At 42.5% G+C, this 13,108-nt stretch overlaps 1 protein-coding gene across 1 annotated transcript in view; it reads left to right on the forward strand.

Moving 5' to 3' along the window:
* DTD1 (D-aminoacyl-tRNA deacylase 1) overlaps positions 1–13,108 on the forward strand; it is a 154,895-nt gene that overhangs the window by 20,872 nt on the left and 120,915 nt on the right. Inside the window, exon 4 of the mRNA XM_063109991.1 lies at positions 2,138–2,244. Within this exon, the coding sequence (XP_062966061.1) occupies positions 2,138–2,244 (107 nt within the window). The remainder of the gene's footprint in view (positions 1–2,137; positions 2,245–13,108) is intronic.

Below are 13,108 nucleotides of genomic sequence, written 5' to 3' on the forward strand. Positions count from 1 at the left end.
CAGGCCAAGGAGTGGTGGTGCACGCCTTTATTCTCCCTATTTTTCTTCAGTAGTGTGCTTTTTTGGTATAGTTTTCTGTCCTGTCTCCCCAACTTGCCCATATACTGCCATGGACAATGATGGGCATGACAGTAATAATAGTGATTAACATTTCCTCCACACATAACTGTCAGGCTCTGTGTTGATTCACATGCACCCTCGTAACCATCCCAGGACAACTGTCCTCTTATTGTCCCAGAACAAACTAGGATACGGAGAGGCAGCATGGGTCTTCTTGGTGTTGTGACAGTCAGCTGGGCATTGTCCAAAGGGGCATGACGTCAGCCTTTGCAGGTAAATGGGGAATACTGCTGTGAGGAGCTCTGGTTTGCGGCTGGTAGGGGCCTTGGACAGCTGCTGCTGGAGACCAACCAGCTCATGGCTGGTTTGACTTCCGCTGGGAGTTTTCCTGCTTTGAAACTTATGTAAATGTGTTTAACGCATGTTTATCCTGCAGCTCTGTGTAGAACACTGGGACTTTTATTTGAGAACAACTGGATTATATCACCATAGGAGCCCAGATGTAGTTTTGTAGATATAGTTTTGTCTTTTAAAAAATGTATTTATTTTCCCTGGCAAGTATAATTTTCTTGGGGGCTTTAACCCTTTGATCTAGGCTGGAAAAAATGTTACCATTTTAAGAGCTCTTAAAACATGTCTTTGGGTTTATTGTTTGTACTAAGGGAAATTCAGATAATCGTTCTGTTCCTAACTGAAGAAAAACAGGAAAAGAAAATAAATTTTTTGCTACTTGAAATGATAAACAAGGTGAAGTGTATGCTGTATATCCTGGCAACAGAAATTCAAGGTCAGAAGTAATTCCTTTCCTCCTGAGTGTGCCTTCAGCCTCCCTGACGAGTGCAGAGGCTGAAATTTGCTACTAATTGTAGACATAATTTTAGCATGCAATTAAACACATGATTTCCTTCCCAGCTGATGTCTTTTTAGCTAGTCTGACATAGATAAAAGAAAAACTGTTGATTTGAATGGCCACTTGAATATGATAGGTGGTCATGGAAAGTCACTGTTACTTGAGCATGTTCGGGTAAACAGCTTGGGTGCTTCCAATACAGTTTCCAGTGCTGCTGTCCGGTGGACTGAAGAATACCAACAGCTGGTATTAAGGATCACCAGAGGGAGTAAACCAGTGGGGAAAAATCAGAGGTGGGAATTGTGGGATTGTGGTGGCAGGAGCAGAGACTCACTCAGGTGGTGGGGGATCAGGTGTCTGAGGGACCCCAGGGCATGAGGCTGGCCTGAGCCTAGCAGGCCTGAGAGCAGAGCTGCCCTCCATGGAGAGAGGTGGAGGGACCACTGGATCTAGTGCTAAAATGGCCTTCCACAGTGGTTACGCTGGTTTTCCCTCCCACCGTTTCCCAGTCCTGTGAGCCCACGTTCTTCCCCAGCCTCGCTGGGACCAGACCTCTCCTTACTCACCAAGTTTACTGGGCATGCAGCAGCACCTAGGCCGTTTCTCCTTCCCTTTCCCTCACTCATGTGGCTGGCTGCAGTATTAATCCGTTCTGTTGCCTGTAACAGCGTACCTGAAACTGGGTAATGTATACAGGAGAGGTTTGATTCTTAACAATTTGGAGGCTGGGAAGTCCACAATCCAGGGGGCACATCTGGTGAGGGCCTTCTTGGTGGTGACTCCCTACAGAGTTCTGTGACAACCAGGGTATCAAGTGGCAAGAATGGCCTGAGCAAGAGAGAGCTAACATTCTTACTTGCTCTTCTTAAAAAGCCATCAGAATCATGCCCATGACCACCCATTGAACCATCAACCCATTACTCCATGAATGGATTGATTCATTCACGAGGATGCAGTCCTCACAATCCAATCAACTCTCAAAGGCCCCATCTTTCAAATACCGTAATTGGATTTTTCACCCTTTTAATGGTGATCATGTTTCAATCAGGATCAAGTTTCTAATACATAAACTTTTGGGGACACATTTGACCTATAGCAGCCACCTTTTTCCGTGTTGACTGGCCAGTCTCCCTCCCAAGGTTCCTGATTACACTGACCTAGGTGTGCTTTCTAAATGGAGTAATCTGGGGTCCCCATCTCTTGTAACTGTTTGAATTGCTCTTTCAGATGGCAAGTTTGGTGCCTACATGCAAGTGCACATTCAGAATGATGGGCCTGTGACTATAGAACTGGAATCCCCAGCTCCTGGAGCTGCTACCTCTGATCCAAAGCAGGTAAGACTGGAGTCAGGTGCTGGGGTCCATCTCCTGGGTGACTTTTACATCGTTTGGCTTTGATTTTGTCCCTGGAGCAGTCCTCAGTCTGAGGTGGAGAAAACAGTTCATCCTGTAACCTTGTATTTATTTTATTGCTTCCCTTCCCAAGAATGTACGTTTGCACTTGATCTCCTGAGCTCTGTGGTGGGCTGGGCAGCACTTCTCCCTAGCCACCTCCCGCCTTTGGATTCTGGAGAAAATGTCCTTCGCAGAGTCTGGTTCTTCCTCGGGGCTTCTCTTCCTGAGCCAGGCGCCATGGCGTCTATACGCCGCTGGGTGGCAGCAGAGGTGCGGCCCTGGACTGGCCGGTTCTTCCGTTGGGAATGATTACGTGGAATGGGTTTTGTCCCAGCTGTGGGTAGATGTGCCGCTCAGGGTTCTTTGTAAATCCTCGTTTTTCTAAAGCAGTGTCTGACCTGGGTTTATGGCCAACTCTGTAAGCTTTTACAAAAAGATGTAATTAAAATAGAGAAAGGGGCCTGCCCATTAGTTCAGTTGGTTAGAGTGCAGCCTTATAACACCAAGGTCATGGGTTCGGATCCCCATGCTACCCAGCCGCAAAAAAAAAAAAAAAAAAAAAAAATAGAAAATGTGTGATAGTCCTTGCAACCTGTGTGGTCTTATACATGCTTAACACACTTTTAAAGGCTTTAATTAATGCACCCACTTGATAGAGACATGTGGGGCCTGGCAGAGAGGAGTGAGGACTGAAGGGATGTTTCTTTTCTTCCTTCCTTGCCGCCCTCCCTTTGCGAGGATGCTGTGAAGTGCAGTGATTCAATAGTGTGGGGGAAGCATGAAAGAAACTTCCAGCTGGGTAACCTGGGCAGAGCCATATTTTCACTGAGATCATAACCTTTCTCTTTTGTTACTGACTCTGTGTATTGATAGAGAGGTAGGCACATGTCTGATGCAGCGCTAGGCTTCAAAGGGAGTAATTGAGGGTCCTGGAATTACTAATAACATTAAAAAAATCACAAAGAAAATCCACATGAAAATGTAAGCTTTTTATTTTGACATAATTTGAGACATTGAGACAGAAAAGATGGAAAAACAGAGTTCCAATATACTGTTTTTTTAAATTTAGTTTTATTGGTTATGCATATTCATGGGGTACAAAGCTGACCGTCACCACCTGTGCCCAAGATGTGATGGCCAAGAAGCATGCCCATTACCACAGATGGTGATTATTCCCTGTGTCTCTCACCCAATTAATCCCTGACCTTCCTCCTTCTCCCCCATATACTCTTTACAACCAGCTTCCCTAATTTTAATGTTTTATGTAGCCATGCCTTGAACTTAATATTGATACAAAACTGTTAACTAGATTACAAACCTTATTTGAATTTCACTAGGTTTTTTTCTATGTCCTTTTTCTGTTTCACGATAATGCAGGATCCCACATTGCATTTAATTGTCAGTTCTTAGTCTTCTCCAATCTTTGACAGTGCCTTGGCCTTTCCTCGTCTTTCATGACTTTGACACTTTTCAAGAGTACTGGTATGCTATTTTGTAGAATGTTTCTCAGTGTGGGTTTTCTATGATTATATTGAGGTCACACATTTTTACATGAATAGCAAATAACACAAAAGTGATCCCACGTCCTTCTTAGTGCATTGTATCAGGAGAGGTACGTGATAGTGATTTGTTGTATTATAGCTGATTTTAACTTTATCACTTAGTTAAGGTGCAGCCTACCAGGTTTCTCCACCCTCCATGAGGTTCTAAGCTCTCTCCCCTCATCTGTCCTCTTGTTCATTCACAGCAGACAGCACTTTCTGCTTTGCAGAGAAAGATGCCAGTGATAGTGTTGACCCTGCTTCTCCATTCCCTCTTTCTGCTACTGTAGCAGAGCTGCCCATCCCTGACTGAGGCCAACTTGTCTTCCTGGGCCAGGACTGTCTGCATAATTTGTGAGGCCCAGTACAGAATGAAAATAGGGGTCCCTTGTTCAAAAATTAAGAATCTCAAGATGGTGACAGCAGAGCGTTAAACCAAGGGTGGGGCCCTTCTGAATATGGGGTCCAGTGTGACTGCACGGGTCATACGCCTGCAGAGCCAGACTGACCTGGGCATCAGAGCCCTCCTCTTCCTCCTCCTCAGCAGCCTTCTCTGTTCTCTTGTCCAGTCAATCAGTCTGTCTCTCTCAATCATCCCTCATTCCTATTGGCTTCTAAATATGCTCAAATATCTCAAATTGAGAAGTGTCTCCACTTCCTCCCCTCCTGCTCTGCTGTCAGTGCGCTTTCGTCTGTAAAGGCTCACCCAGGTCCTCATGGTCTTCACATTGCTTTATTTCATAACTGCTTTCCAGGCCCGTTCATCTCTCAACAGCATTTGCCATGGGTGGCCACTCACCCTTGGAAACCAGCTGGAGCTTGTTTTCCAGGATGGCATTCTCTCTGGGTTTTTCTCTTGCCTCTGGCTGCTCCCTCTGCTTTTATTTGATCATTATTCTGTAGTTTTGATATATTATTCTGGTTTAACTCTATTAGGAAAAAAATTTTAGTCAAGCTTTTCTTCATTCTAGATATTTTTCTAGAAATGGTAGAGTAATACATTATACCTTTAGGATCTTCAACCTTCTTTCGAGTAGCACCTCCTTCTTTCTTGTTTAGGTCAAAGGGTGCAAAGATGCAGTTATCACAGATGAATAAGCCCAGGAATCTAATGTACAACTTGAGGACAATAGTTAATAACATGGTATTGTATACTAGATATTTGCTAAGAGTAGATTTTAGGTACTCTCACTATGAGCAAAAAAAAAAAAAAAAAAAGGAAGATAGCTTGATGGATATGTAATTTATTTGTCTGTAATAATCACTTCACTATGTATATGTATATCAAAACACCATGTTGTACACCTTAAATATATACAACAAAAAACCTAAAAACCCCAAACTCCAAATAGGCATTATTTTTTAAACTTCTAACAAGCCGTGTTAACTTATTAGGATAAAAAAGACTTTTAGTTATTTCTGAATCTTTTAGGAGTGTTCTCTACAAATGCATGAATTATCCTCTGTCAATTTCAGTGATTTGTACCAGTTTCCTGACCCCCAAAGTCTCAGACCCTAGAAAATGGCGCATTTCTCTTTGTCCTCTCGCTGTCCAATAGGTGGCAGTGAGCAAGCACAGAAGGGGCTGTAACCCTGTGGTGCTGGCCTTGCCTGTGGCCTCTGCCTTTCCTGCACAGTTGGGAGGGGCTTCTTCTTTGAAGAAATAGTTAATTTGCTTGCTTTTGTGTTGCTAAAGCACAGTCAAATTCTTTTTACTGATAAGCATATGTTTCTGTCAACTAAGCTTTTAATTCTAAGTATTTTATTTTCCCATTATATTCCAACTAATAGTAAAAACTGCTGCAATAACATTACAGAAAAATGGTTCTTTTGGCAAGTTGCTTTTAAATATAAGTTCTTTAAATCATCTGCACAAATGAACAGCATATATGTGTGTGTATGTGTATGTACGAGTGTGTATGTGTGTGTATTTGTATGTGTATGTATATGTGCATGTGTATATGTTTGCGTGTGTGCATGTGTGTTTGTGTGTGTGTACATGCACATGTGTATGTATATGTGCATCAAGTGTCTTTTTGGGGTATGATGGTGTGTTGGGCACTGTGAAGAAGAGAAGGAGGTGTTGCCACCCAGCCTATGCTATCAGGGGGTGGATTTACTGCAACGTAAGCCTGAAAGTTTATACTAGTGGGAGAGATGAAGAATGGTGTGTGACAGCATAGGAAACGTCATGAGACCCTCCAGTTCATGTTCCTCTTCAGAACCTGTCAGTGCCTTCCAAGTGCACTTTAGATGAAAGTCTAAGTTCCTGCCTGTCACGTACCAGGGACCGAGTGACCAGGCCTCGGTGGCTCTCTCCTGCCTGCTGGGTGGCATCCTTCCCTCTTTGCGTGCACTTTATCTACTTTGCCTTCTCTCTGTTCTGAGAATAGGTCGAGCTCTTTCTTGCCTTAGTGCTCTTGTCTCAATTCCAGTGACACGTCCTCAGAGGAGGGGCTTCTCTCAATGCCAGTGAAGCCCCTGCCAGCCACTCTGGCCCATTGCCCTAATGGCTTATTCACAGACTGAACACCATCCGTTCTTACCTGCTTGGTTCCTTGTTTCTCATCTGTCTCTGCCACTCCTAAAACCTAAGCTCTTTGAGTCTCATTCATTGCCTTTTCCGGGAGGTGAGCGCCCAGGTATGTGTTGTTTGTTTAGGAGTGGTGTCTGCAGGCTGTGGGCTGTGTGGTCTATGAATGTCCTGAGTTCTGGGGAGGCCAAGGCTGCTGCTGTCCTGCTGAGCTGGGCAGACCTTCCAGGGCACTGGAGGTTTTAGCTGACTTTTAAGGATGAGGAGAGGAGAAGGGATTCATGAGTCCCAGAGCTCTATTAATGGGTGACACAGCTGCTGCTGGTGAAGACTGGGCTGGGAAAGGTAACCAGCAGTTTGCAAACTGCTTGCCTTGATTTTGGAGCTGGCCGCTGCCGCGCCTGCATGTCTTCCCACGGCCACATCAGCAGCGTGCCTGTTGTGATGGTAGGCTGCTGTGTGGGTCCCGTGAGAAGTCTGGCAGTGAGAAGATGTTGGAAGAAGAGCAATGTGTTCCAAAGGGAATAGGACATTGGAAGCAGTAGCTGAACCACCAGACAGAAGCTCTTTTCCCTATGGCATTTTTGTGGAGAAACACGACTCAGATAGGAACATCCTGGTTATTACCTAGTTCATGAATTCTTCTGTGGGTGGCTAGACATGAAGAGATTTCAACACACTAGTCCTCCATTCCTATGGTAAAACTTATTCTTGCTCTTGTTCTAATTTCAAGTGCCCTTCCCCTGAGTGGGGGTTGTTTTCCTGGGCCTCATGTGGATGGGGTTCCCCATCTGTGAGAGCAGATGGGGGTTTTCCTGGTGAGGAGAGGCATTTGGTAATTGAGGGGCTCAGCCCTGTAGCCCAGGGCTACCTAGTTCATCATGTTGCCATTTATTATTTATATTCTCATTTATTTAGTGCAGTTGAAAACTTCACTAAATTAAAATGCTGGAAGGAGCTGACAAGATGAAGTTTCAAATTCACATCCTTGAATTAACTTGCATGTTTATTAACAAATCACTGGGATGTGTAGATCAGTGAAAAATGGTGCCTTTAATTTTATGGAACTTTTAATTTTATGCTTCTCTGAATATCACCATTGCCTTGCCTGTAATTTTCTCTATATACTTGTCTTATCAGCAAGTGTCTATCCCTGTGTCTGAACCTTGGAATGCTGAGACTGTGACACTCATGGCTTCTGTACGATCTGAAAGAAATATGTAGGGTAGAGAGGGGGATGGGAAAAAGAGCTCCATTTGGTTTCATTTATTTATACTTGCAGTGACAGGGGCAGCCTTTTCAGTAATATATGCTGTGCAATCCAGAAGGTGAAACAGAGGACAGACTAGGACAAGGTAAGTTGCTATTGTGAGGCAGCCCGTTACACGGGCACAGAGGGCTCTTGGTTGCTACACATTTCAGTGCGAGGGATAAATTTAAAATATTCTGAATGTAAGGAAGAATTATATTGATGCCAATAAGTTTGTATCTCTTCATAGAAGAACATTTATTTAAATGTATATATTACCCTTTCACTCTTTTTTTAGGCTTGAACTCTAGATTCTAATCCCCCAATTTTGGTAGATTTCATCTTTAGTGTGCACATGGCCTGAACCAGGCTCCAGTTGTTGACTTGCCACAACAGTGTGTTTCCATGTCTGGTTGCCAAAATGATACCCAGATCTGTCATTTACGCCAGTCTTGTAAATTCATTTTGTCACTTTACTTTATTAAACAAACACTGACTGAGAAAGGGGGAGGGGGAGGGGAGTTAGCAAGAGATTGGTTGATGGACACAAAGAATGATTACATTTTATAATGATGAATACGCTAATTTCCTGTTTGATCATCACATGTTGTACACAAGTATTGAGCGTCAATTCTTTACCCCACAAATATGTGTAATCAATTATATTTCAATGAAAAAAAGAATACATCTATATTTAAAAAATAAATAAAAGTGGAAATGTAGTAATAGCTTCTTTATTACAGGGTTTTTGTTGTTGCTGTTGTTCAGTCTTTGTTGTAGTGTCATGGGGCTCTGCTGGTGATAGTGACTTCTGAGACCTACCTAGTCTGCTGCACAGAAGGCTTCCCACCAGGGCTAGGCTGGTACCTGGCCAGATGTGGAATCACACCCGGTTTTGCGATTCTTTCAGTCTGAACATCTGCTTTCTGTGAGTTATGAAGTCAGTACATCCTTCTGGAGAGTGGGTTGGGTAATCACCATGTGTACTGAATCCCTGTCAGTGCCTGGGGAGGGCGGGGGAGGGTAATGCCTGCTCGATGTGTGAATATCCGACTGGTAGGAAAAGAAGGAGCCTAGGAGATGTTTCTAAGCAGGCTGGCTTCTCTCTAGTCAGAGAGCTGCAAGGGGTCACTTTTATTTTAGCATTTTAATTTGTTTCCATGAAGACAGTTGTCCCGAATCAGTCCACCGTAGACTTAAAAAGAAGCCCTTCCAAGGCATCCATGCCTGTGTCTTTCTGCTTGGTGATCCCTTGACTGATTGACCGATCAATTGACTTTCATCTTACCTTCTTAAATTCATAGCATGTGTTAACAAAATTGCAAAAATTGAAAAGACTTTGTTTCCTACTATTGGAATATGGCTGGTAAATTAAAAACTGTGATCTGTTCCTCTTTTACCTTTGACACATGAAACATTTCTAATCTCCAACCAGAGCAACACATCTGTTTTGCTTTAAATCAGTTTTTCAGGACACTAATGGGTTAGTGCATTTAAGGCATAAGGGCTTTGTTTGTCTCTGTGTATGTGTTTTGGGTAGACTCTTAGTTATTTTAATCTTCTAATCTCATTTGTGGGTGTGTTCAAAAAACAAAAAAACTCTACTTTACTGACTTGACCTGCCAAAGATTAACAGCACCCTTTTTACTCCCAGTGCAGCAAAGTTTATCCTTCCATGGATTTATACATTGAGCACAGCAGTAATTTAATCATATGGACTAAAAATTTTAATGGGAGAATTCTTAGCTTTTTAGATAATTTGTTAGGATCTTCATAGTCCCAGGTAATTGTAGAAAAATGTTCCGCTAGTTAGGATATTTTGTCAAAAATCTTGTTTAAAGATTTGCATTACTAATGGAGAGAGAAGAATGATCTGGAAGCAATAGAAATAAAAAATGAAGCTCCTGCTGTAATTTTTTAAAGGTCTGCCTAGTAGATAAACACTTAACTGTACAGAGGTGTTTGGCAACATACTATAGTTTAGGTGCAGTCTCTAATGACATGGTATTTATCTTTTTAAATCTACTTAGTCTGTAAGAGAAGGTTAGGATGGGTGAATGGGGTATGAATTGGATCAAGTGGGCTTTTAGGGGTTCGCAAACTTCCCTGAGCTCGTCCCCCAAGTTTTTCATGTGTGTATGTGTGCGAATGCCTTTTTCTGGGAGAAAGGGTGTAGGGTTTTTGCCACATTCTCGGAAGGCCCAAAGAGGTGAAAGTGCTGGTGGACTGGGGGCTGTTGTATGCAGGGATTACCTATTCTCTCTCTACCAAAGTCATCCAGGGGATAGCAGGAGTGTCCCTTAAAGGGCTGCCTGACGACCACCAGCATAGAGCCACCCAGGGTGCTTACTGAAATGCAGAGCTTTGGACCCACCTGGATTTTCTGAACCAGAGTTCCTGGCATGTCTAGATGTGGAGGGCAGAAAAGTAGCAGATTTATGTTTCTAACCAGGTCTTCATGTGTTCCTTAAGCACACTGACATTTGAGAACTACTGTACTAGAGGAAATTAGATGTTGCCATTTATCATCTACTCCAGGTTTTGGTTTCTTCTGGACCACCTTGCCCTCCCTTCACCCCCAGAAGTCTAAAACTACTTTAAAACCTGTGTTACTGCAGCTGCCAGGAAGCAAGATGGCTAGGCTTGATTATTGAGGTCACATATGAGACTGCTGTCATTCATCACTGTCCCCTCAGTCTTCCTACACTCCCCCCCCACACCCGGTGATGACAATATTACAGAGCATGGTGTGCCTTCTTGACACAATTACAGATGTGTCAGGGAAAAGCCAATAGAACAATAGCAGCTCAGTACATTAGTGACTGATGATTGGCCTCTCTGCTGAGTGACATTGACTTATTCCACAAGCACATGCTAGTGAAATAGCTTGTTTCTTAAGAGAGATGAACCCAACGTGGATTGCTCAATGGTTGGGCAAGATTGTAGTGGTGTAGCCTCTTAAGAATTTTAGTTGAAAAATAATTTATAGTTCTCTGGGTACCAGACATGGAATGCCTTACTCATCTGTCAAGTATTAATAGGACTAGAATAAAAACCTAGGATGATCAACATCTTAACCTCTGCACAGAATTGCAATTTGTTGCAACTGCTAGAATGTTGAGGCTCCTGCGGGCAGTTGGCTGACCGTTTACATTTAAACACATATGGGAAATTGTTAAGAGTTCATATTTTATGGTGTGTTATCACCTGTTAAGTTCATGGTAAAAGCTTTTCACAGTGAATCATAGACTAGTTTTCTGCAGATTATTTACTGTTTCCTGAATAAATGTCATGATTTTTTCTCCTTTTTGTTTCTGTTCATCTGCCAGAAATGAACTCCTGTCCTGTCTCTACCTGTTGACATCGTCTGCATCCTTTAAGGTCCATTTCAGATAGCTCTTCATTCATGATGCTTACCTTGGTGCCCATCCAGCGAGGCCTTCCTGCTTTTGTGTCCCCATCACATGGTGTGGCATGGATTTCATAGTGGTATTGCACTCAAATAAAAGCCCATGTCATTTGTTTGTTAGTTTGTTTGCTTGTTCATTTATCCCTTATCCATGTACCCACCTGTCTGTCCATCTGTTTACTCATCCATCTATCCACTCACCTACCCACTACCTGTTCATTCATACATCCAACAGATACTTATAGGGTGTTTGCTGTCTGCTAGCCCTCCATGTCTGAACCAAAGTCATGCCCTCATAGAACTTACATTCTATTGGGGACACATACAAAAACAAATGTAATTTAAAATTGTGATAAAATAAAGAAATCAAACAGGGTTAGGTATAGAGAATGCTTTTGGGGTGGAGGCTACATTAGGTATAAGCACCAGAGAAGGACACTAAGCTGAGGGAGCCAGCCACATGAAGACCAGAAGAAGAATGCAAGACAGCAGGGTCGGCAGGTGCAGAGCCCTGGGATGGAAGGAAGCCTGGTGTGGTCGGAGCTTGGAGCATGACAGGGAGAGGGATAGGACATTAGGCTAGAGCTGTGACCTTGGCCTGATGGAGCAAGGCCTCTCAGGCCAGGGTAGGGAATTTGGCTTTTATTGTTAGTGAGCTGGAGAGTTATTAGAATGTTGAGAGATCTGATGTGCATTTGCAGACATAATAAGACTGGATTGCAGTACAGACTTAGAAGGGGGGGAATATGTGGCCCAGGACAGGGTGGCAGGGAGAACATTTAAGAGCTCCTGCAACGGGGATGGAAGAAGTAGAGAAATTCTGGATACACTTTGATGCATCTGTCTCCTACAATAGAGCTTTTCTGTAAATGACTCATGTTTGAATTCTTTCATACTTTGGTTGAGCATGAAGGCATACTGTAAAGTCTGACTTCACAAAGGCAGAAACTCTATTATATGGTGTTAAAAAAAAAAAAAAGAAGCAAGCAAGTTTCAGGGAAACAGGCCCCCTTCTTCAGGTCAATGTGAAGTCAGATATTTCACTACTGCCCACTTTTCCCCAAAATGCAAAAAAGCTTTAATTATAAAAAGATTTTGTAAAAAGCCTAAGAAACAATGTTTATATTGAATATGGTTTATGTATACCATTTTCCCTTATATTGTTAGGGAAATATTTAAATCTAAGTCTTAGGAACTTGTCAGAGAAACAAAAGATTTATATTTGGGAAATTATGTTTCCTGGCATTCACAGATCTTGAAAATTATGGGAAGTAATTGTCAGGGAGGCAGCAGATCCAGAGGCAGAGCGGAAATGTGGGACCAGAGGAGGTTGTCTTTCTGTGGACCTGTGTGCCTCTTGCTGGTAGCAGGTCAAGAGCCTAACTTTAAACCTGACTAGTTTTACCATCTTAGTTATTTTTGTCAGTATGAAACATAAAAGAATAGCACTTCCATGAAGATTCTTCAATAAAATGTATTCCTTTGCTACTTTCCATAAAATGCGAAGTAAGTTTCTTTTTCTTTTTTTAATCGTGAAAGTGAAGCCTGAAAGTCTCGATTTCTGTGTAATGGAAAGATGTGAGTTTGTGGCCATGTTTCCGTTTTCACTCCTCCTGCTAGGGCAGAAACAGGACACCTGCACGATATCCCCTGCACAGTGGCACTGTTCGGGAATTGCATAGCTGTCTGACTGCAGAGGGAGGGCAAAGGCTATCATTAACCATCGGTGTCATTGTTGGGTCATGAAACCTTCAGGGGATAAGTACAATTTCTATAAAATTTCATTTTAAAATCCAGACCAGATCTAGCCTTGTGCGCAGTGGATTCTTTTTTTTTTTTTTTCTTTTCCTTTCCTATTTTTCAGTTTCATGTTGTCCCTTTGCCCCCTTCATTTTCTCCTGGGAAGAGTCTCTTATTATTGTAATTATTATTTTCCTTTAATTTCAAGCAAGCAAGCAGTATATTAACTGGAAAGTACCAATTTAGAAATGTTATTTTTTAATAGTAAGCTTTTATAGTATTCCTGGGTAGAAAGATATTTTTATAGAAACAGTTCTTTTCCTGTCTTTTAT

Source organism: Cynocephalus volans, chromosome 1, assembly GCF_027409185.1.
Source record: "Cynocephalus volans isolate mCynVol1 chromosome 1, mCynVol1.pri, whole genome shotgun sequence".
NCBI classification, from domain to species: domain Eukaryota; kingdom Metazoa; phylum Chordata; class Mammalia; order Dermoptera; family Cynocephalidae; genus Cynocephalus; species Cynocephalus volans.